At 32.1% G+C, this 25,213-nt stretch overlaps 2 protein-coding genes across 2 annotated transcripts; both read left to right on the top strand.

Moving 5' to 3' along the window:
• Positions 1 to 546: 546 nt before the first annotated feature.
• Positions 547 to 6,548, top strand: LOC112039079 (uncharacterized). The gene is made up of 5 exons (XM_024071920.2): positions 547 to 1,216; positions 1,591 to 3,937; positions 4,773 to 4,833; positions 4,920 to 5,143; positions 6,135 to 6,548. The coding sequence occupies exons 1-5, from the start codon at positions 1,102 to 1,104 to the stop codon at positions 6,187 to 6,189; spliced, it is 2,802 nt and encodes a 933-aa protein (XP_023927688.2). The 5' UTR covers positions 547 to 1,101; the 3' UTR covers positions 6,190 to 6,548.
• Positions 6,549 to 15,230: 8,682 nt separating this feature from the next.
• LOC112039049 (protein trichome birefringence-like 23) lies at positions 15,231 to 19,421 on the top strand. The gene is made up of 3 exons (XM_024071885.2): positions 15,231 to 15,838; positions 16,613 to 16,902; positions 18,283 to 19,421. Exons 1-3 carry the CDS (start codon positions 15,475 to 15,477, stop codon positions 19,054 to 19,056), a joined length of 1,428 nt encoding a protein of 475 aa, XP_023927653.2. The 5' UTR covers positions 15,231 to 15,474; the 3' UTR covers positions 19,057 to 19,421.
• Positions 19,422 to 25,213: the final 5,792 nt, after the last annotated feature.

The following is a 25,213-nucleotide window of genomic DNA, read 5'->3' as shown; positions in this document are numbered from 1 at the left end:
ATTCAATGTGCGGGGCCTTCTTCTATCGTTCAATCAAATTCTAAACTAAACCAAAGCGTAACATATCCGTTAATCTCTTCTTCTATCAAATCAGTCAACCATCTCACTCGTCTCAACACCAACCACAGCTAGTTTTGCCTTTTCCAAAAAGAGAAATGCGAGTAGCATACAAAATATTGTAATTTTTGCCAAAATTTATCATGGGTTAAGTTATGAGCGGTGGAAAAAAATAATGAGTTTATAGGAGGTTTGCTCACACTTTATCATGTGATATTTTTTGTGGTATGCATTTCTCTTTCCAAAAAAGGAAAAAAAAAATTGGTAAGATTATAAAAACTTACAAAACTTTTACTGCAACCACAACCAATTAGACAATAAATTATGATAAAAATTGTGTAAATTTTTGTGATATTAATATTATTTTAAAAAAAAATACACACCAGTGCTAGTGCACTGTACCACTACTTTTACTTTTTCAAACCAGCTAAAGCTTTGAAACAGTTCGGTCCTATAAGCGTATTTCCTAGCCACGTACACGCTTTGTTTTTTCCCTGGTCACAACCTGTGTGCCTTTTATATTCCAGGAAACCTGTACTATATTAACTCCTTCCCTCCAAGCTCTTCCTTTTCTTGGGAACTGTATATTCTCAGTTCAATAACCACTTTTTTTCTTCTTCTTTAATCTTTATCGGAAATTTAAAAAGAAACAAGTTTGTTCTGTTGTGTTTTGTTTTGTTAGTATTTTTGTACTCTTTTAGTTTGTTTCAACAGCAAGAATATTTTAGTTTGTTTCAATAGCAAGAAAAATGTGGGAGTTTGGAAAACCAAACTAGCCACGAAGCCCAAAGTAGTAGTCCTGTGATTCTGTGTAGGATGTCGTTTATGTAATTCCATTTTTGTAACTATTTCTTATGTGGGTATATACGATTTTCTTCTTGTGAAAATGTGTTGAAGTAGAAATTGTTGTTGTTTTATTGAGTTTTTGGGGTGTTTTAGTTTAAAGGGATTTGTGGGTTTCGAGGTTTGTTGGGTTGGTATTTAGCATTTGGATGATTTAGGTTGGTGTTCTGGTTCTGGGTCTTGGATTTTGATGCTTTAATAATGGCTGACCGGTCCAACGTTCGGTTAGTTCGTTGCCCCAAGTGTGAAAAGCTGCTACAAGAGTTCCCTGACTTCTCTGTTTACCAGTGTGGTGGTTGTGGTACTGTTCTTCGAGGTAAGCTTGCTTTTCCTCTCTTTCTTTTCTCTAACTTTAATATATATATATATATATATTTTTTTTTTTTGACTCTTATTAGTTTGACTGCTAAGAATTAATAGAAACAATTTTGACAAAAAATTCTTTTCTCTAACTTTAATATATACTTTAATATATATATTTTTTTTTATTTGACTCTTATTAGTTTGACTGCTAAGAATTAATAGAAACAATTTTGACAAAAAAAAGATGTTTGAAATTAGAAACAATTTTGACAAAAAAAAGATGTTTGAAATTTAAGGTAGAGATGTCAAAGTTTAGTTCTTTAAGGTGTTTCATTTTTATTTTTGAAAATTTCAAAAGCAATATATAAGGCTGTTTTGGTGTTACAGCTAAGAAGAAAGCTCCTGGGAATGATGGGTTTTTGTTTACATCTGATGAGAAGAAGGGTAAAGGGAGTTCGGAGAAATTGGAGAGTTTGTCAGAGAAAGAGGTTGGTAGTTTAGGCATTGCTTCTAATACTGAGAGGGGGAGTGATGGGATTGAAGTGAATAGGAGGAAAGAGAGAATCTTTGGAGAAAGAACTGTTAATTTGATTGGTAATTCTTTGTTAAAAGTAGAGAATAAACAAGTTTTGCTTGATAATGATAGAAATTTTAGGGAAGAGGTTAAGGGCTTAAGGGTTGAACAGGGTGGCACAGAGAAAGAAACTAGATATATTGATAGCTATATGGGACTGTCTGAACGCCCTGTTGACAATTGGGTTCGTGGAGATAAGCATGCTGTGAAAATGAACAGGCCTGAGTTTGTCAATTTGAGTACCAGAGAAAATTTGGCCCAGTTTAGGAGTTCAGCTGGGTCTTCGAGATCAAGGGCAAATATTGAGCAGTGGGGTGTGGAAAGAGATGAGTTTGGGGGATTTTACAGAAGCTCCAGGGTGGTCGTTGATCAAAAGGGATATCCAGCTTTTGCTTATCCTGATGAGGTACCCTCAAACTATAGGCCAGAATCATATTATGGCTATGGAGAGCCTAAAAAGCATGGTGATGAATCGGATGAGTCTAACAGAGTTGTACATCTAGAACAGAATCGAGCTGAACTCCTTAGGAAGTTGGAGGAGTTGAAGGATCAACTTAGCAGATCTTGTGATGTGGAAGATAATCCAAGGGCTCCTGTTGATAGGACTCAGCCTGATCCTTATGGTGGCCAGGATGTTTATAACATTTCAATGCAGCCTTCTGCTCTGGATAAGCATGGCCTACGGCCGGCTTACTTCAATCATACAAATGGAACTGTTCCTTTTAGGAATCACCATAATATGGATTCACTGAATTGCTATCCTCCAAGGCATGTCATGAATGAGATTCCTGCATATGAGGATCCATATCAGCCACAAATGACAAGGAGTCCTCTCCATCAACCTCCCGGTCAATACTTACAACGACCACCTTATGAATACTTTTCAGGGCAGTACATGGGATTCAATCAAGATCCCTTTGCATCATCGTATCGACCTGAAACTTTTTTCCACCGGCCTGCATGCTCTTGTTATCACTGCCTCAACCAGAATTGGCACCTTCCTCCACGAGTTCCACCCACCGTGTATAACACTAGAAGGATTCGGAAGGACCCTATCAATTCCAATTTCCACCGCCATGACAATCTTGGGCCACAAAGTTATAATCCTCAAGTTGCCAATCCTCACTCGTGGAATCCACAGATGCATACAAGATGGGCAAGTGACATTGACTCAGACATGGATGTTCTTGGTCAGAGTGTTCCAAGAAGGGTTGTGGCAGCCCATGGGGATGGATGGCATTGCCATCCTCTAGCAGGTGGTGCCCCATTCATAACTTGCCATAATTGCTTTGAGTTGTTAAAACTTCCTAGAAAACTTAGAAAGATGGAGAAGAATCAGCAGAAAATGCAATGTGGTGCCTGTTCAACCATAATGTTGCTTGAGATTGTAAATAAGAAACTAAGTGTGCGTGTTCCCGAAGAAACCAAGCAAATATCTGCTGAGGCTGATGAAGGTTCTAAAGAGGTATTAAATGAAAGCAATCCAAGTTCTCAAGGTTGTTTGAATGCTGGCAACATAAACTCCTGCTCTGAAGATTTTGATAATTCCAGTTATATTTTCGATTTGACAGATAATAGGCACTATATGCAATCAGAAGACCTGAGGTTGAAGTTAAGAGAATCTGAGAAAAGACACGGCCTTAATTCATCTTCTGAGGAGAGCCCGGGTACATTGATTGTCCAGGGAGATATTTCTCACTCTGCTGAGCAGCCCTTAAGAGATGACTTGTCTCCTAAACTTCCAGGTTCACCGTTCTTGGACCGTTCTTATTTTTCTGATGATCATGCAGTGGGCAAATATGGGCAGGGAAACAATAGCAAACGTGTGGACCAAGACAAGGTGGTCCTTAGTAAAATCACTTCTCGACAAAATTCTGTTAAAGATATGTCAGTGGCAACCGAGATGGAGGTGTCATTCAATGATTTTCTTCATACAAGTTTATCTCAAGACTCTGTGGAGCTAAGTAAGGAAAAAGATCAACATAAGCTGAACAGGAATACTGAATCATTCTTCATTGGTCTCATGAAGAAGAGCTTTAGGTCCACTCAAAGTCTGGAAAATGAAAGACCTAATGTTTTTGTTAATGGGCAACCAATACCAGACCGTTTGGTTAAGAAGGCTGAAAAGTCAGCTGGGTCAATTCAGCCAGGAGATTATTGGTAGGTCTATATAATCACAATCAGGTGTTTGATGCATTATATATCATCCAAAACATGCATATCTTGGATTGAGAACATATATTATGAATAATTCCATCTAGGTGACATAAAAACACTGGCATTGTTAGGCAATTCAAATTAGGAGATTGTATTATTAATGTATATGAAGATGCTTCCATAAATGAAACTCTAGCCTAGTGACCAATTAATTCTAAATTTTATGAAGCTATAAAATAATTGTCTGATTTCTTACATTGTTGATGGTGTATTTACAAATAAAGGCTATAAAAAAAAGAAGTCTTTTACAAGGCTTGACAGTTAGAATTTATGGGTGTTCTCTAGATATAGTTTGGCATTTGGTGTGAAGAGACTCGTATTCACTCTTGTCATGCTAGAGTAGAATGGTTGAGCCTTAGCTCAGTTGTATGATGTACCCCAGGGATGGCTTGGCCTGAAATCCTTAAGTGCTTTATGGAGGCCAAGACTCTCTTTAAGACAGTGGTTAACCTATGCCTCTGAGTATTGGTTCAACTAGGTCTCATATTATTTTGTGTAATTTATGATTTCGCAGGAACTTATATTCAAGATTATGGTTCCAACAAGCATTAATTAGCCAGCAAATTTTTGTGTTCTTGTCATGGTTGCAGGAGAACTTAGGAATATAATTGGTATTGGTCTATAATCATCTAAAAACCTCAAGCTCGTTCTATGTTGAAGCAAGATTTTTTTCGTTAAAATGGACTTATTCATGTCATTGTTTATTTGCATGACATTATGCAGTTTTCATTTAGCTAAAATACTAAAAATATTTCTTTTTTGTCTTTGCTTTCACCAGGTATGATTTTCAAGCTGGATTCTGGGGTGTGATGGGCCAACCTTGCCTTGGCATAATACCTGTGAGATCCATTGGTTCTTGGTTCATAAATTGGTGACAAAATTTAATATCATGAAATTATAGGTAATTTTTGTTGTTGTTTTGCAGCCATTTATTGAAGAATTCAACTATCCCATTCCAACAAATTGTTCTTGTGGAAACACAAGTGTCTATGTTAATGGGAGAGAGCTTCATCAGAAAGATCTGGACTTGCTTGCCAGCAGAGGACTACCAACTGCAAGAGACAAATTTTATATTATTGAGATTTCTGGGAGAGTTGTAGATGAGGACTCTGGCAAAGAAATAGATGGCTTGGGCAAACTTGCTCCAACGTAAGTCCTGCTACTCATTCACAATGCTTAGAAGCACGTTTGAAACCCTGAGACAATGCTAAAACCATCACTTAGATTAAAATTCTTAACTTCTAAAAATTGTGGTTCACAGTTCACACAATTGGTGATACCATAATCAATTTCTTTCTAGTGTATGTACTAAATTTAATAATTGGTGATACCATTACTTGTTTCTAACACCTCAATGCTACCTGATGGACTTTAAAACAAAGGAAGGAAAAGAAAAGGAGGAAACTAGTTAGCATGTTTTCATGTCCCATCATGTAGAAGGTGTTGTGATAGTGAAAGCTTTGATTCTGTTTGTTGTGGGATAGGGCCGCTGGATAGCACTCCCATACAAGATTGGTAGTGAGTCTAGTGACCACTATTATGGCTTGCAAAAGATGTCACAAATAAAAGATAGGAACAAAGAAAACTAGAAAGAAAAATAGACACAACCCCACATTAGAGACGAATACCAAGAATTTATGTGGTTTGGCAATAGCCTATGTCCATGGGTAGCAACAAGGCATGAATTCACCATATCAAAGAGAGATTACAAAGTGTTTACACACTCAAGGAGCGCTCACAAATAATAAAATCTCTCTCTAAAGGTTTCTCAAGCTAATTCAGATTTTCTCCTTGTGTGGGAGGACCCTTGGCTTAAGCCACCAAACCTTTTGTAGTTTGTCTATTTATAAGACTTCAAAACCTTATTTTTGGTGGACAAGGTATGCTTTGTTCATAAGGAATGCTAATATACTTCTTTAACAAGGAATATACTTTCCTTTCACACCAAGAAAAATGTAAACCAAGTAAAATTTGGAATTTGAGAAAATTTCTATCTCAATACAACTTTATGGTATCAGTTCCATGGAGTATGATTTGTTAGGCAAATGTATGCTCAAAACTATTGAGTGTCTTTCTTTTCTGATGGGATAAATTGCATTTTTTATGATGTGTCATTGACCATGGGTAATTTTTTGAACAGTGTCGAGAAGGCAAAACGTGGATTCGGCATGAAAGTTCCAGCAAGATTTATATGATTTGTATTTTTTTGGATTTGATGACCTTGTTGAGTTGTGGGTGCTTCAGTGTTCTTTTAATGAAATTGATATGGCAATTGCAGTGTGTATTTAATATTTATTAGCTTGGGTGCTGTGTTCCAACGTAGATGCAAGGCCAAAGTCCTTTGTAACTTATGTGCTCGATCGTTCATTCATATAGATCTCTTTGTGGGCAAGCTGATTAGACCATGCAAATTGTCAGGTAATGGTATATTGAGCTAATGTAGCTGATCCATTGTTGAACATTCAGCATAAGGTGTCAGATTTTTCATGTCAAGCATTTGAGTTCATCCACTGGAATGCTTTGGTAGCCATATAAGATGTCTCTTGAGATGTTACTGGGTCTGTCATCTGTTGCAGCATATCAAATGAGATACAAGTCCACAGCCCTTCTAGCATTTCACATATCTCGTATGCATTTGGATTGGCTTATTTGTTAAAAGTAAATAAAAGTACAGCTGAACTTAAAAAAAGAAAGAAAGTAAAACTTTATAAAAATCTGTATATAAGCAAATAACCCCAGAAAAATCAATTAAAGATATATCCTATTACTTGGTGATCAGATTTATTTACTTATTTGGTGATAATGGTAATATACTGGAATCCGATTCATTTGCCTACTTGGTGATAATATTAAGATATAGATGGGGTGCACACACATGATAGGGAATGGCTTGTGTCTAGTCTCTTAGCTAGTTCCATTGGACATGTTGGAATACGGACACGTGTTTGCCTCACAACATGACCAATGAAACTGACCACTAGATACAAGCGTCACCCACTTGATATGCTACAAGAGGAAGGTGGCTTGTATGATCCATAGGGTGACAAAGTGTAACCAGACGAAAAAGAAATGTTTACCATATAATTGTCGGTTGACTAGGAAAGACCAACAAATTTAGTATGGTAATTAACATAGTTGTGCTTCTAATATTGTAACTGCAATGCTTCTAATGCAATAATTAGCATTTTTTTGGACCAATTTTTATAGCAAAGGAGAGAGGTCTACCGAAAAATAAATGATTAGGACTTTAGTAAGATGGCTCAACTTATTAAGTAAAGGACCATACCAAAATCTTCTACGCAAACAGCGCAAGCAAAGCAATTGTTGGGAGAAAGAGAGTGGTGCATTAAAATGAAAAGATAAGAAATGATAATGACATTGTGAAGGAGATGCACGAATTTAATTCAATCACTGATTGTAACTAAAATGATTTAAAATCCTTTTATTGATTGGACTGTTAATTAAAGGGAAGCTAATTTTGTTGCTCATAAAATTGTTTAATGGGCCATTTTGTTTAATGTTGAGAGAGATTTGCATCTCCTTGATACTTGATTTTTGCTATGGGAACCATAGGCTAGATGGACTTTTTTTGAATTTTTTTTGGGAACAAAGTTTGGAGAGAAACCCTACAAACTCATCATATATATTTATATTGAGTGTGAATTTTGAAAATCTAACCGTTAGATTACATGTTCTTATTAAATCCTTAATGCTTACAAAATTTCAAGAAAATCAAAGATCAATTGCAATGTCATTAAATAAATGTTATAATTTCAAGTTTTCGTAATTTAAAGTAGTATATAAAAAATAAGTTAATTGATCAAATAGTAAATGATATCTGATTTGAATGAAATTTGATATGTATGTTAAGGACGTAAGGAACATGAAATTGAACGGGTAGATTTTCAAAATTCATATCCAAGAAAGAAATGTATGAGAAGTTTAAGAGTTTCTCCCCAAACTAGTTTGGAGAGAAACTTTGTTCTTTTTTGAGAATGCTCTAACCTAGTTCGGGCAGAAATGGTATCCGGAACAATTTTTTTAATTTAAGGCTAGATGGACTTAGTTGCCCTTCTTTATAAATACTTTTTTTGTCCCTTTGTGGTTTTGCTACCGAACCGTATTATTTAGATTAAAAAAATTTGGCATTGATAACCCAAATGATGTAAGCACAAAGCTTGATTTTAATCTATTAATTTTTATATCAAGTAGCCATCATCAACCAACCATAGATAAAGTTAGGGTGTGTTTGTTTGGAGGTGAAGTATGGTGGATGTAAAACTTTGGAAAGAAAATTGGAATGAAAACTTTTTTGGAGTGTGTTTGGTTAAGTGGGGAGGAAGAAAAATAAATGGTAGGACTCAGATATTTTCACCCCGAGCCCACTAAAAAGTTTTCTCCTTAAAATGAGAAGAAAACTGAGGGGGGAAGCTCATTTCATGAGCTTCCAAAAATACCCTCACATTGGATTTCACCTCTAATGTGTTGTTGTTGTTGTTGTTGTTTTTTTTTTTTTTTTTTTTTTTATGAAGTGTCCATCTATACACATTTTTTTAAAGTATGATGTATTACTTTTTGTTTTATTTAATAGGAATATGATGGTAAATTTATACAAACTTTATTTTCTATTTTCTTACTTTTCTATCATTTCTCTATTTTTTCCTCATACTTTTCTATCTTCTTAACTAATCATACCCTTAGTGCCAACATAGATAACCTAGGATTGACTTTGTCCATGATTTGTTTACCAACTAAAGAACAGGTAAATGAATGGTTTTATTCTCTCCTGTTTGCCGAAATAAAAAGTATTCAAACCATTCAGCCTTAAATGCAAGTCAAAGAGTTGAAAGTTGAAACCTCGGTTATTGAAAAGTTTTTGGCTTTTCACAAATAGAAAATTTATTAGGTATTTTGTTGGAGTCTTTTAGTTAAATATTGCTAAATTTAAAAACATATTTGTGTTATAGGTACTGTTACAAGTTATTTAGAAGAATGAGGAGAGAGATTGAATTTCGGCAACAGTGTTGCCGAAATTCAAGAAAAATAAGAGAGAGAATGAGAAAAAAAGAGGAAAGAGAAAAACTTGAATTTCGGCAACAGTATTGCCATAATTCATCTGCTCAATTTTCCTCACCTGCTCGGATGTGTGAGTGTGAGAAGTGCAATGAGTGAGTGCCAAAAAAAAATGGTAATTGTGGCAATGGTATTGCCGAAAATGGTAGGGGGAAAAAAGTGAATGTCAAAATTTGGGAAAGAATTAAAGAAAAATATAATGTGCTACGTACACAATATTTTCACAATAAATCATAGGTAACTAGTTATTATTAGTTCAAATTTAAATTTAACATTGAGATTACTATTTTAATATAACAATAATAATAAGTTACAACCTGATACTTAGAATTTGTTGTAAAAATATTGTAAAAATTGTATGCACGTAATTGAAAAAAAAAAAAAAACTTTTTTCCCAATTGTGGCAATGGCATTGCCGAAATTGTGGAGAAAATTTTCCACAAAATTTCGACAATGCCATTGCCACAATTAGGATTTAAAAAAAAAAATTGTGGCAATGGTATTGCCGAAATTGTGGGAAAATTTTTTTCCCTCACAATTTCGGCAATACCATTTCCACAATTGGAAAAAAAAGTGTTTTTTTTTCCCATTTTCGGCAAATCCATTACACTTTTTTTTTTTTTTAAAGAAATGATAAGTGCATACAATTTTTACAACATTTTTACAACAAATTCTAGGTATCAAGTTGTTACTTATTGTTATTGTTAGATTAGAATAGTAATCTCAATGTTAAATTTAAATTTGAACTAATAATAACTAGTTACCTGTGATTTATTGTGAAAATATTGTAAAAATATTGTGTACGTAGCACATTATATTTTTCTTTAATTCTTTCCCAAATTTTGGCATTCACTTTTTTTTCCCTACCATTTTCGGCAATACCATTGCCACAATTACTTTTTTTTTTTTTTGGACACTCACTCATTGCACTTCTCACACTCACACATCCAGGTAGGTGAGGAAAATTGGGTAGATGAATTACGGCAACACTGTTGCCGAAATTCAAGTTTTTCTCTTTCTTCCTTTTTCTCATTCTCTCTCCTACTTTTTCTTGAATTTCGGCAACGCTGTTGCCGAAATTCAATCTCTCTTCTCATTCCCCTAAATAACTTGTAACAATATTTATAATGCAAATATGTTTTAAATTTAGCAATATTTAGCCAAAAGACTCTATTTTGTTGCTCCTGGGGTGAGTCTTATGGTAGGACCTATGTGTGAGACTTCTTTCTGGGAGGTGAGAGCATTGCTTATGCTTCTTAGAGAACTCAATAATTTTTCTTCACAAATAATAATGAGTTTTATTAATTAACTTTATGTTGAAGTCTACTGTTCATATAAGTGAAGGAAGTAGTATTCACATAATAATAAATAATTTTTCATATTACAAGGTTGATTAGAAATTACCTACAATAACGGTTAGAGATATTTTTAATTTCTCTCCCAAAACTTTTAGTATTCGTAATTAAACTTCCTTATCATTTAGATTGATACAAAATGGTCTCTTTTTTTTTTTGGTCATAATTATTGGATTTTCTATTCCAAGTTTACAACATGTATATGTCGTATGAAAGATGGAATTTAGCCTCTAAATGGCATGGATAACTATTAGGCCTTAAGGTTGCTTTTTTTTTTTTTTTTTGGGCCATAAAATGTTTGTTAAGGGAGACATTTTTTTCTGTGTTTAGTTGTGTTCCTAAAAGTGTTTTGAAAAATATTTTTTTGGTGTTTAGCTTGTATGAAAATCTAACATGTATAACTGCACATAATCTAACATAATGAAGAGAAAATCCATCAAAATACACCACTCCAACGTATGTTCTCATAACAATCCAACCCACACCAGATCTCCAATCAATCACAATAGCAAACAAAATCTCACAATAATTCCAACGTCACAAATTTTAAGCCAATTTAAAATTTTTTAAAAGCAATATTAATTCTAGACCTTATAAAAATTTATCCAAAAAAACATAAAAGAAACCTTTGTTTCTATTGAAGGGTTTCTAGGAAATTGTTTTATGCCTCTTTAGGGCTGTAAAAAAAATTTATGCCCCACAAACTTTATTTTTCTAGCTAAACCAAAACATTTTGGTTTGACCAACATTTTCAATTGAGCCAAACACCTGAAAATTAATAAAGCAATTTTAGAAAAATGTTTTGCGCTGAAACAAATGCAGCATAAAATCAAGCAATGTATTCTACTACCTCTTCCATGAAACCATAAGTCAAATGTGAAAGCTAAATGTGTTCTAATAAGTATTATTGTTTCCTCAAAAAAAGAAAAAAAGAAAAAAAGAAAAAAAGTGAAGGCTAAATTAGGATTAAAACTTTGTAGCAACTGATATTTGTGTGTACATGAGAAAGTGGTTCATTTAGATGACAATATTTGGGCAATATGGATTTGAATTTGAGGGTCAAAATCTTTTGTTTGAATAATTTAAAAGGATAAAGGTTTGGATATGACCAAAATCTAGCAAAGATTTCAAGACGCTAAATCTTCTTATTTCAAATGACATCACATTAGTTTTTTTTTGTTGTTGTTGTTGTTGTTGTTGAGAATCGACATCACATTAGTTTGTAACACCTATATTAGTAAAGTTATTCTAAAAACTTCGATATACTTGCTTTTCCATCTTGTCTAAAAGCAATAACAGTTATTGTAATTTTGTAAGTCAACAATCATATACTATTTAAAAGTTTTACTAAGAAGCAGCATAATAACACAAATTAAGATGTATTTAATATTCTTCTCAAAAAAAAAAAAAGTGATGTATTTAATATTCTACTGAATAATGTTTTGGCATATTTAAAGAAAACAAATTTAATAAATTCAAAATTTGTACAAATATAAAGAGAACTACACATAATTATAGATCAATAAATTATTTATATGTATATTTATCCTTTTGAGAAGTGTGCATAACAAGTCTTTTTAATGGAGTTTGTGTTATGCTTTTGTGTTAGAGTCTTAGGTTATGTTTGCTCTCACTTTTAAATTATTTTTAAGTATATTTCTCTCTGCATGTGTGTCTTGTTTGTTTCTAAATTAAAAAAAAAAAAAAAAACCCTTAAGTTTTGTATATTTATTATTTTTAACATGTTCCCTTTATTGCTTTTGTGTTAAAGTTTATTCTCTCTCTCACGTGTATGTGTTTGTTTCAAAAAAGAAAAGAAAAGGGAAATGTTAAAGAATGTTCTAAGGGAATTGGTTTAAAAACCATTTTTAGAAATATTTTATGAGAAAATGATAAAACAATTAATTTTGTTGACATCTTTTTATATTTTTCATAAAAATTATGTCAATTTTCCTAATATGATTTATTAATAATTGCATTAGGAGCATTTGTTAACATGACCCATAAAAAAAACCTTAAATTTTGTATATTTATTATTTTTAACATATTCCATTTGTGGAACTGTTTACAATTTTTTAGGTGTTGTTCCTTATATTCTTCAATTAAATTCAACCATATGATTACATTGGCCTATACAACACAGATGATAGAACTTAGGTACACCTTAGATACTGTTCTTTAAGTTTCTTTTTTAAGATTTAGCCATGTGGCTATTTAACTAAAAAAATGCACTTCTATCCCATGTAAAAAAATCCACATGGCATAATTTTAAGAGGAGAATTTAAGGAACAACATCTAAGTACTGTATCTAAGTCTTGCCCTAACACAAAATATGTTTTATTTTCACAAGGACAATTCAATTCATTTATGTGGCTCATTGATCGATACAATCATGTGATTAAATTTAATTGGAAAATCTAAGGTACATCATTAAACAAATTATAACTAAGTTTTGTTGTTTTAAAAAAAAGTCCCGTTATGAATTTTCTAAGAGTACAAGTTAGAGAATGCTAAGAGACCGTTTGGTAAATATAGATTTTTGTTTTGCAATCCATAAAATAGTGGGTCCTATACTTAAATTTATTGTTTGGCTAATATTAAAATATAGATTTTTGTTTTGCAATCCAAAAAACTGTATCCTATTTTCTTGGTTTAGAACATGATTTTGAAAACGGCTAAAAGGGTGTTTTCAAGATACATAAAATGTTTTTAATAACATTTTTTTTAGAAGAATGTTTTTAATAAAATGGTTGTAAATAAATTGAGAACAGTGGACCCCACATGTTTGTCTAAACTTTTTTATCTCTTAAATTAAGGAGTTTATCTTTATCACAAAAGGAATTCTCACACTTCAAATTTGAAATTTTTTCATTAAAAAAAAAAAGTACATGATGAGCTTTATTCCTTTATAATTATCCACCTAAAAAAAAAAAAGTGATCTGCAAATTTTACACGTTACTTTTTTTAAATCTCAAAAATAGAAATGGCTTCCCAAACAATTATTTTTTGATTTTAGTATTTTGAAAATTGTTTTTAAAAGTGAGAGCCAGACTTGTATAATATAAAAATTATTATTTGAAAACTAGTTTCAAGTTCAATTTTTTGAATTTTTTTTTTTATATTGTTTTGAAAACAAAAACAAAAATCCTCCTACCAATCAAGCTCTAAAATTATCAACTATAAACTATAACTCATGATATTCAAAAGAAAAATACACTTGCCAGAATTTTGGGTTGATTTCTCGTATACATACGCAAAGGAAAAAACATCAAGTGTATTATGTTATGCTTCCAATTGGAGAAGTGTTATCCACAACATTTTTTAAACAAATCATAAGTGATAAGTTGTTATTGGTTATAATTTGAACTCATCATTGAATTTACCTTTTTACTCACTGGTAACAACTAAAAACAACTTGTCATTTATGATTTGTTGTGAAAGTGTTGAGAGAATATTGTAAACATAACATTTCTTAACAAATTAAATTCAAACATATGATTGCATTTATCAATAAATCACACACCGTGTTATCTTTTTCAAAGAAAATTAAATTCAATATACTTATGTGTGTGATTAATTAGGGAACCAACCAAGAGCTTTGTAGTTTTTTTATTTTTTATTTTTTTATTTTTTAGAAAGAGAGCTTTGTTTGTAGTTCAAGGGTTCAATTATTACCTTTTGGTGTTTTAGAACGAGACGTCCAAGGTTCAAATCTACTCACCCAACAATCGAGTTATAAAACTAAAAAAAAAATAAAAAAATTAGAAACCTTGTACTGCACATGAAGAAAATATACTTGAGTTTTATCATATTCAAAAAGGTTATATGTGAAGCTCAAAAAAAAAGAAAAAGAAAGGTTATATGTAGTTTATTTATTGGACAAAGTTTAGCTACAAAATCGATTGTAGCCTTAGGCTACAAACTCACTCAATATCTTTTTATTGGAGGTGAATTTTGACAAATCCACCAATGGATAACATCTTCTTTTTATATTCTCCATGTTTGCAAAATTTCAAGTAAATTAAAGATCAATAGTTATGTCATCAATAAATTTTTAAATTACAAGTTTTTGTAATTTAAAATTATGCATAAAATATAAGATTATAGATTATATAGTAAATAATATCCGATTGACACAAAAATTGTCATGTGTATTAAGAGTGTAAAGAATATATAATTCAACGGTTAGATTTTTAAAATATGCAGTAATATTTATTTTATTAAGTGAGTTTGTAGCCTAAGGCTACAACCAATTTTGTAGCTAAATTTTGTCTTTATTTATTTATTTGTGTATAATTTCTTTACTTTTTAACAAGTAAAAGTACATGTTCTTGTGATGATAATTATTTGTATTTTTCCTATCTTTGGTAGTATTAGAAAAAATAGGTTAAAAGAAATTTTTTTTCTTAACTTCCTTTATTTAGTTTGTTATAAGATAGAGTTATTTTTCAAAAAACAATTTTATCTTGTGTGAAATTAAGTAAGGAAAATAACCCTATTTCATACGAAGCTATATAAGGAAAGTTAATAGATTTTTCAACTCATTTTAAGTTTACTGCTAAACATAAGAAAATAAAAATTAAAAAAAAATTATTTTCCAAAAAATATTTAATGTGGAAACAAATATTGCCTCATTTCTCCCATAAAAAAAAAAAAAACTATATATATATATATATAAAAAAAAAAAAAAAACCTCAATTCAACGTATTTCACCGCCTGACCAGTGGCGACTAGTAAGAACTACAAGTGACAAACCCAACCTTTCTCTTTTTAAACTAATAATTTCCTCGTATTTTCCATCTTGAGATTGATACTTGTCTGTTCCCAACAATCACGGCAATTTAAATTTTATTTATTTATTTATTACGGCGTATACATTTATTTTTATGTCGTACTTCTATGTCGGTCACTTGAATCTATTCTCCAATCAATACCATCCTTATTCCTTGCTCATATTCAAGAATTTTAACTCAAAATACCATAGAGTTAAAGGCAAGCTCCAAAGAAAGCAACTTGAACCAGCACAGTCCAAGTCTTTCAGTGGGTAGAAAAATGAAGCTCAATTGGTTTGGAAACAAGCAGAACCATATGCTTCTGAAGTTAGTGGTTGCCATTCTACTGATGGGTTTTGCTTTTCGTCTTGTTTTCTTTCGTTCCACAACAGTTTCTCCCATCTTAGAACAAACCCCTATTGCCCGGAAAAGTGTGGTTCCAAATCCAAATCCAAGTCCAAACCCAAACCCAAACCCAAAAACTGTTTCTCCCATCTTAGAAGAAACGAATATTTCCCAGAAAAGTGTGGTTCCAATTCCAATTCCAATTCCAATTCCAAACCCAAACCCAAACCCAAACCCAAACCCACCCCCACCTGTTCATGTGCAAGTTCAAGGAAATGAAGATCAGGTGCCTCCAAAAGGTAATCGAATCCAGCTAATCTTTGTTGGGTTTTTGTTGTTTTTACATTTTCTTTGGGTCTTAGCATTGAATGCACTTTATAAATCAAAGCTTACTATTCTTCGAAAGTGTGGTGTAGAAAATAATAAATTTTTTTTTATGAAGTAGGAGAACTTCACTCAGATTTAGAAAATAATAATTGAGATTGGTATGAGATCTATGGACCATTAATGTTTTTTGTAGAGTTTTTTAGAAGTGTGTTGTTAATGACTTAATTCTCATTGGTTGATTCTAACTTATGCATAGAACTGTGATGGTGTTACTGAAAAATTTTATTGGGTTTTGTTATTTTTTTTTTTTGTTCTTTTGACATTATTATTATTATTTTTTGGATTTTAGCACTGGATGCACTAGAAAAATCAAAACTTTCTGTTCCTATACAGTGTGGTGTTGAGATGGACACTTGAGATTGGTTTGAGATCTATGGACCATAAATGGTTTTTTGGATTTTGGTGGTTCTTTAAGAAGTGTGTAATTAATTAACGTTGATTTTAAGTTTTTAAATCATGCATAGAAGTGTGATGGTTTTACTGGAAAATTTTAATGGGTTTTGTTCTAATTTGTATGTTGCTTATTATTATAGTACTGCATTATTGTTTGATCTAGTGTAGTCTGTAGTCTACTACTATTTGTTACTTATTAGTTTTCATGAAATTTTCCACATCAAGATTTTGTTGATTCTCTTTATAGTGGTATTGTCCATTTTGTATTGAATGGAAGTCAAATCTTGTTGCAGAAAATTTTGAAGAAAAATGTGATCTTCTTACTGGGGATTGGATACCTAACCCATCAGGTCCTACGTACACTAATCAGAGCTGCTCATTAATTGAAAGTCATCAGAATTGCATTGATAATGGGCGGCCAGATACAGGGTACCTGTACTGGAGGTGGAATCCAAGAGATTGTGCGTTACCTCCTTTTGATCCAGAGAGATTTCTTGAGATGATGAGGAACAAAACATGGGCACTAATTGGCGATTCAATATCTCGCAACCATGTCCAGTCATTGCTCTGCATGCTCTCACAGGTACTTGTTAAGATTGTTGTAGCATATTTGAGTCTTGAATTTGGGTTATTGGACATGAAGTGAGTAGGTCCTGTCCTCCGTACTAATTTTTTTTTGTTGTTGCTTCAATTATGATTTGTGTGATTCTCTACCCTTTCCCGAGCACTTACATCATTTATTATTTGTAAATCATAGGAGGAAGGTAATCCCACCATACAGAAAATTTGATTACTTCTGATACATGTTAAATTTTTATTTAGCATAATTGCGATCCTAATGAAACCTTTTTGCTATAAGATGATGATTACTACTTTTAGTCCTCAAGCCAATTCAAGAATTTGGCTTCTGCACTATGACTGTCTTTGTAGGTTTGTACTAGTTTAGAGGCATTATAAATGTATTTTATATAGCAGTTGTTTGTCACATTGTTGATGCTTTTGTTTCTTTGAAGTACTCACATCAATGAATCTAAGGAATCATCATGAGTTGTTGAAAGTGTACTCTCAAGAGTTGTAATAACACATGCACACAAGACATCCCGGTGGACTGGTGGTAATATGAATATACTATATTTTAGAAAGTAGGGATTCTGATATAGAAATGGTTGTCAATGAATTTTTTATTCTAATTAAGGAGACTCTAAGTAGTGTTAGAACTTAGAAGTCTCCAACCACATTTCCTCTTGTGTGTGTGTTGATAATACATGGAGTTCAATTCCTATAAGCTCATCCTTCATCTGTGGCTTATTAACAACATTTCCATTTTCCCTCTTTTAAATCCAAGAATTTAATACCTGAAGATTTCTGTGATTTATTACTGAATTAGAATGAGAAAAGTCATCCTTCATTGTGCATTCTGTATTTTTGTAGTGCAAAATCATAAAAAAATAGGCGTGAAGGTACCCCTGCTTCAATCCACAACAACACTAATTTGCATTTCTATTCGTTGATATGCAGTATCCAAATGGATTTACCTAATTTTACCGAGTGGCATTAAATGAAGCTGCTAAACATTGCATTCATGCAGGCTCAATTGCTGGTAACTCTTGACCTGTATGAATCCCACTTGGTCCATTAGCAGATGTTATTGATTACGTTTTTTATTTTTATTTTTATATTTTAATTTTTAAATTTCAAGTTCTTTCTTGTGAATTTGATGGTTATTAATTATTAGTTTTGTTTTGCCAGTTTTTCTAGAATTGGTGTAGAGACTTGCATTTATATTTTGATTAAATAAATAAAGTTTCAAGTGTCGTTTATGACTTTTATGTTGATTTTCTGAGTGCCTTCATTATGGGTGACAATTGTTGTTAGGCAGCATGATATGGGAGATTTTATTGTTTTCAAAAAATGGCACTAGAGGATTGTCTGACCTGTGCAATTGAATTATTATGTCCTTCAGGTAGAACAAGCTGTTCAAGTTTACCATGATGAAGATTATAGGTCCAAAAGATGGCAGTTCCCATCTTACAACTTCTCTATCTCAGTTATTTGGTCCCCCTTCCTTGTAAAAGCAGATATTTTTGAGGACTTTAATGGTGTTTCAACTTCTGAAGTTGAGCTGTATCTCGACAAACTTGACAAGAAGTGGACTGATCAATACCAGAATTTGGATTACATGATAATTTCTAGTGGAAAATGGTTTCTAAAAACTGCAATCTATCATGAGAATGACACAGTGTTGGGCTGTCATTACTGTCCTAAAAGAAATTTGACAGAGTTGGGATTTGATTTTGCTTATCGGAAATCCCTCCGGTTTGTGTTGGACTTCATAGTATCGTCCAATCACAAGGGCCTGATATTTTTTAGGACATCCACGCCAGATCACTTTGAGAATGGGGAGTGGTCTAATGGAGGGAATTGCCTCAGAAAATCACCAGTTAAAGAAGGTGAGATGGAACTGAAGGACTTAAATAGGATTCTGCGTAAGGTAGAGCTAGAGGAGTTTGAGAAGGCAGCACTTAAAGCTTCTGAAAATGGGGTGAACCTTAAACTTCTTGACCTAACTATGCTTTCACTTTTGCGGCCTGATGGGCATCCAGGTCCATATAGAGAGTTTTATCCATATGCAAAGGACAAAAACGCAACAGTTCAGAATGACTGTTTGCATTGGTGCTTACCTGGGCCAATAGACTATTGGAATGATGTGATTATGGAGATGGTTGTAAATGGCTAATTATTTAACCATAGTTTTGAAGCGTGAAACATATGTTCTCCATTTCAGGTTTTGAAAAATATTGGATATGAGAATTATTCTTGCAGGAGTTGAGAACAAGTGATACATTCCCAACTTCCCGCCCGGTGTTTGATAAGATTGACCTTTCAGGTATACCTGTAATGTCATCTACTCATCTTTCCCTCAGGTTATCTGTTTAGTGTCAACCAGCCCTGTTAGCGGAATTTATCTTCTATGTGAAATGTATCGGAGGATACAAAAAGAATACGGGGTTAAGTGTAACTTGTATTGTTATTTATAATTGACATTGTTTTATAATCACAAATTCAATAGTAAAATCTAATTGCATCTGAAGTTAAGAGCTCCATAGCAGTGCAAAGAACATACAAAGAATGTGTATTTTTAGTATAAATCGGTGGCTGCTAAGTCCTGATCCCTATGGGAGAAGGAACCATTATGGTCATTAAGCATATTGAATGTTTAAATCATGTTATGTACAGATTGGACGTTTGGAGCAATTGGACATGTAATTGTTGATACTTCAATTCTGAATCCCCCTCTTTTTGAGAAATTATCCTAAATATCGTGTATTACACTTTTTTTTTTTGATGTACATATCGTGTATTACACATTCTCCCACATAAGGATTAATTATATGTATGAAATCCACAAATGGGGTTCACTGTTCACTTTTATGTGAGAAAATGGTGTACTACAATAAGTGTACTAGTGGGTTTCAGTTAGCTTAATTGGTAAAGTCTCTGATTATTGTATAAGAGATCTGAGATTTAATTTCTGTCTATACCAAAAACTGATTGGTGTTTTGGTTTGATAATAAAGAGTTATCATTAAGAGCAGACGCCAAAAGTTGAAAAATCTCTAAACAAAAAAAAAAGGAGTGCACTAAAAATTTCAAAAAGAGAGGGAAGAATAAATTATTCACAATGACCACAATAATAATATTTACTTAGTAGTTTTCCTACTCTTGAAGGGTCATGTGTGAGAATTTATTAAGTCAAATTCTAGTCAGCAATCTAGTCATAAAAAATAAAAAACCTTCATGTTCACCCTCGTCGGTGGTGCCTTGGTGGCTTCAGCACCACCATCCCCAACTCCAATTAGACAACAGCATAGGCATTTCTCTCTTTATTTGTTCAGTGCATCTAGGTGTGTGTCAGTGGAGCTGGAAATTGTGATTGATTTGTGTAGGTAAAGGTGAAGGCTTTTTTTTTTTTTAATAAAAAGAAAAAAATTATGTCTATGTTGGTGACTAGGATTTAATTCAGTAAACTGTCACATGTTGAACAATATTATTTAGGAGAGGACCGCATTGTACCATCTTATTGAGTGGAAAGACAGTTAAGTATTGCTAATGTGATTCTTGGGGTGAATAATTTCTTAGAGAAATCCAACTTGCATTGTGAATGAATGTAATTTCAACCCTTTGGGATAAAGGAAATGATGTACTGTGATACAATTTCAACACTAGCAAATAATTTCTTCATTTATGACCGTTATTGTTATTATTATTATTTTTCACAATATTTCCAAAAAATTGCTACATTCTTAAAATATTAAATATTTATGCAAATTATTAATTAAGCCATAATTTTTTTTTTGAGTATAATTAAGCCATAATTTGGTTCTCCCAATCCAAATCCTTTTCGCTATGCAACGAGCCATAATATTTCAAAGTCATAAATCCTCCTCATCTATGATCTATGTGCAATAACCACGGTTTTTTGTTTACAGTCTAGGCTAATGCAATAATCACGGTAAGTTTTTTTTCCTTCTTTCTTTAATCCTACCAATTCTATCTGGATCTGAAGTTAGTAACTCCTTATCATAGACAAATGTTTAAAATTTCAAATTCCCATCTTTCTTTGGTAAGAATTACTGCCCTAGTTTCCCAACGGTCAAATTAAGAACATCTCACTTCAATGTTAATTTCTCTCTCAAAACTTTTAGTAATCATAATTAATACTCCTTTTTATTTATTAATTTATTTTATTTTATTTTTGAGAAGGGCCTCCTTATTATTTAGATTGATACGAAATGGCCTTTTTTATTTATTTATTTATTTTTATTTTATTTTATTTGTCACGATCAATGGATTTTTTTATTACAACATGTATTTAGAAAGACGGAATTTAGCCTCTAAATGGGCAGGAATAAATAACTATTAGGCCTTAAGGTTGCATTTTTTCTTATGCAAACATTTTTTAGAGAAACCTTTTTTTAAAATTATTTTTTCTTTTTGGGTTGTTAGTTGCATTCCTAAAAATGTTTTGGATGATATTTTCTGGTGTTTAGCTTGTAAGAAAATTTTAACATAGCTTTTTTTTTTTTTAATAGATAATTACAATATATTACTAACCTCGTAACTCGAAAATCTAACATAGCTAATTGCAAGAGATCTAACATAATGAAGAGAAAATCCATAATATACTAGCTCCTAATAACACAAAATACACTACATTAGCATGGAAAATTCTTAGGTATTCTCGGAGTATAGTGAAATGGTGCTCTCTCACCTCACTTGCATGGTAAAGCCTACTATAAATTTAATGAATGGACTCTGCCATGAATGTGAGAGGAGGAGCAACATTCTCCATACTCTAGAAATATCTAAGAATTACTCAATTAACATCTGTTCTCCTGACAATCCAACCCACACCAGATCTCTAATCATTCACTATAGCAAACAAAATTTCACACAAATTTCAATGCCACAATTTCTAAGCCAGCTTGAAAAATTTTTAAAGCAATATTAATTCTAAACCTAAAAAAAACTTACAAAAAAGAGGGAAAAATTAGAGTAAAGCCACCTGTGATTACACAAAAAAAGAAAAAAATGTTTGTTATTGAGGAGCTTCTAGGAAATTGCTTTCTGCCTCTACCTCTTCCATGAAACTATAAGTCCCATTTGAAAGCTAATTGAACGTTAAAATTTTGTAGCAAGTGACATTTATGTGTACATGGGAGAGTGGTTCATTTGGATGGCAAGATTTGGGCCATATGGAATTAGATTTGAAGGTCCAAATCCAAATCATTTGTTTGGATAATTTAAAAGGATAAAGTTCTTATTTGACCAAATCTAGCAAAAATTTCAAGAGCCCAAATTTACTTATTTCAAACGACGCCACATTAGTTTGTAACACCTATATTAGTAATATTATTCTAAAAACTTTGATTTACTTGCTTTTGTAGCCAAATTCTTTTAACTTAATTAATAATTTTTTTTTTGGGGGGGGGGGGGTTTGAGCTCTAACTATCTAAAAAAAAAAACTTGCTTTTCCATCTTGTCAGTGGTAATAACTATTATTGTGATTTTGTTAGTCAACAATCATATACTATTTAAAATTTTTACTAAGAAGTAATAACATAAATTAAGATGTATTTAATATTCTATTAAATAATGTTTTGGCATACTTTTTAAAAAATTAATGAAGTCAAATCTTGTATATTTATTATTTTTAACATGTTCGCTTTAATGCAGTCTTTTACAATTTTTTAAGTGTTGTACTTTATGTAGTTATGTTCTTCAATTAAATCTAACCACATGGCTACATTGGCTAATGCAACATGAAAGATTTTTTATTTTTTCAAGGAGAATTAAATTTATTTATGTGGCTCACTAGTTGATACAATCATGTGGTTAAATTTAATTGAGGAATCTATGGTACAACACTGAAGACTTTATAGCTAAGTTTTGATATTTTAAAGAAGAGTCATGTGACAAGTGTTCTAAGAGCACAAGTTAAAGAATACTAAATTTTCAACTATAAATTGTAATGCATGATTTTCAAAAGAAAAATACACTTGCCAAATATTTGGGTTGGTTTCTCATATACATATTCAAAGGGAAAAACTTTAAGTGTAGTCCTGTACATTGGGCTTCCAATTAAATTCAAACATATAATAGCATTGATCAATACATCACAAACCGTGTTATCTTTTTCAAGGAAAAAAATTCAATGTAATTATGTGTTTTGATTAATTAGGAAAACTGCCAAGAAATTTGTAGTTCAAGCATCACCTTTTGGATTTTCTAAGAGAGACGTCTAAGGTTCAAATTTCCTTACCTAAGTCCCAACTGTCGAATTAAAATCCATATTCTGATATTCAAAACGATTTATGTAGTTTATTTTTTATTTGTGTATAATTTCTTTACTTTTTAACCATTAAAATTACATATTCAATTCAACCTATGTTCACCTCAGTTTGTTTTAATGGAAATTTTATATTAATATGATTTTTCATATTTTTCTGTATTTGGTGGTATAAAAAAATGGTAAAAAGAAAATACTATTTCTTAACTTTCCTTATTTAGTTTGACATTATGGAAAACAACTCCATCTCACGCGAAACTAAAAAAGAAGTCAACAAATAGTTTTCTAATTTATTTTAAGGTTGCTAGGCATGAAAATGAGATAGTTTTTTAGAAAAAATATATTTTTTAAAATATTTTATTTTCTAAAAAATGTTAGTGTTGAAACCCTTGTTAGCGTTCCCACAGGGCATGCCATGCATAGGCGCATGAGCACTGCCACCCAAACCCGTTCCTTTTTTTTTTTTTTTTTTTAAACTAATTTCCTCGTATTTTACTTCTTGAGTGTCTATTCTCAACAATCACGGCAATTTTTATTTTTTATTTTTTATCAAGGCATATACATTTTTTATATCGTACTTCAATGTCGGTCACCTGAATCTATTCTCCAATTTATACCATCCTTATTCCCTCCTATGCATATTCAAGAATTTTAGCTCAAAAGACTATATTTAAAAGCAAGCTCCAAAAATAGCGAGCAGCAAGTTCAAGTATTTCAGTGGGTAGAAAATGAAGCTCAATTGGTTTCGAAACAAACAGAACCATATGCTTCTGAAGTTAGTGGTTCCCATTCTATTAATGGATTTTGCTTTTCGTCTCGTTTTCTTTCGTTCCACAACAGTTTCTCCCATCTTAGAACAAACCCCTATTGCCCAGAAAAGTGTGGTTCCAATTCCAATTCCAATTCCAATTCCAATCCAACCAAACCCAAACCCAAACCCCAAAACTGTTTCTCCCGTCTTAGAAGAAACACCTATTGCCCAGAAAAGTGTGGTTCAAGTCCAAATCCAAACTCAAACCCAAACCAAACCCAACTCTAAACCCACCTGTCTTTGTGCAAGTTCAAGAAAATAAAGATCAGGTGCCTCCAAAAGGTAATTTGAATCCAGCTAATCTTTGTTGGGTTTTGTTGTTTTTACATTTTCTTTGGGTTTTAGGGGCGGTTCCATGTATAAGTCAGGTGGTGACGGGACCCTTCACTTACAAAAAATGTGCGTGTTTTTGGTTTTATTTAAGTGTTGGGTTTTGTTGTTTTTACATTTTCTTTGGGCTTTGGGGGCGGTTCCATGTATACGTCAGGTGGTGTCGGGACCCTTCACTTACAAAAAAATGTGCTTGTTTTTGGTTTTATTAAAGTGTGCTCTTTAGGGCATGTATTGGTAATTATTTTAGAAAAATTTTTATGAAAAAAATGAAAAAGTTACAAACTTTTTTGATAGTTTTTTCAATTCTCCATAAAATGTTTCCAAAAATAGATAATTAATGTGTGCTCTTAATTATACTTTGCATGTTAAACTTTTGAATGCACATTTTGCACTAGAAATTATGACTCTGGTTACATTTTGTACCCTAACGTCAAATTTGTTTTTAACTTGAATGGAAAAGCATAACACCACTTGAAAAGACTCAATTGCCTACTTCTTAACCCCTTCAAAACAAAGAAAAAATTTACACTTTATCACTTTAAATTATATCTCAAATTACACTTTACATCCTAAACTTTGGATTTCCATCTAAGCAAACTTGATGTTGTGGTGCAAAGTGTAACATTGGTCATAGTTTAGGGTACAAAATGTGCATTCGAAATGTTGAGGGTGCAAAGTATAATATGAAGTATAGTTTAGGATGGTAAAATGCAATTTTCCTTAAAAAAAATTTATATACTAAACTAACCTATTTTGACCGCCTAATAAAAATGTTGAACATCATGACTTGAGAATTATAAAGATTTAAATTTAACAAAAAAGAAGAGTAATGCTACATTCACAATATTTTCACAAAGAGTCATATATGGTAAGTTGTTACTAATTCAAATTTGGGTTCAAT

The sequence above is a fragment of the Quercus suber genome, unplaced genomic scaffold (assembly GCF_002906115.3).
Source record: "Quercus suber isolate HL8 unplaced genomic scaffold, Cork oak 2.0 scaffold_592, whole genome shotgun sequence".
Lineage (NCBI taxonomy): Eukaryota > Viridiplantae > Streptophyta > Magnoliopsida > Fagales > Fagaceae > Quercus > Quercus suber.
The sequence above is the reverse complement of the archived record's forward strand: the minus strand, read 5'-3'. Positions and strand labels throughout refer to the sequence as shown.

Bases quoted from the DNA above. Each gene is read 5' to 3' on its own strand.
- LOC112039049 (XM_024071885.2), top strand. From the start codon at position 15,475: ATGAAGCTCAATTGGTTTGGAAACAAGCAGAACCATATGCTTCTGAAG. The intron at 15,839-16,612 runs GTAATCGAATCC...ATCTTGTTGCAG, and splicing joins AGATCAGGTGCCTCCAAAAG to AAAATTTTGAAGAAAAATGT. The intron at 16,903-18,282 runs GTACTTGTTAAG...TATGTCCTTCAG, and splicing joins TGCTCTGCATGCTCTCACAG to GTAGAACAAGCTGTTCAAGT.
- LOC112039079 (XM_024071920.2), top strand. From the start codon at position 1,102: ATGGCTGACCGGTCCAACGTTCGGTTAGTTCGTTGCCCCAAGTGTGAA. The intron at 1,217-1,590 runs GTAAGCTTGCTT...TTGGTGTTACAG, and splicing joins TTGTGGTACTGTTCTTCGAG to CTAAGAAGAAAGCTCCTGGG. The intron at 5,144-6,134 runs GTAAGTCCTGCT...TTTTTTGAACAG, and splicing joins TTGGGCAAACTTGCTCCAAC to TGTCGAGAAGGCAAAACGTG.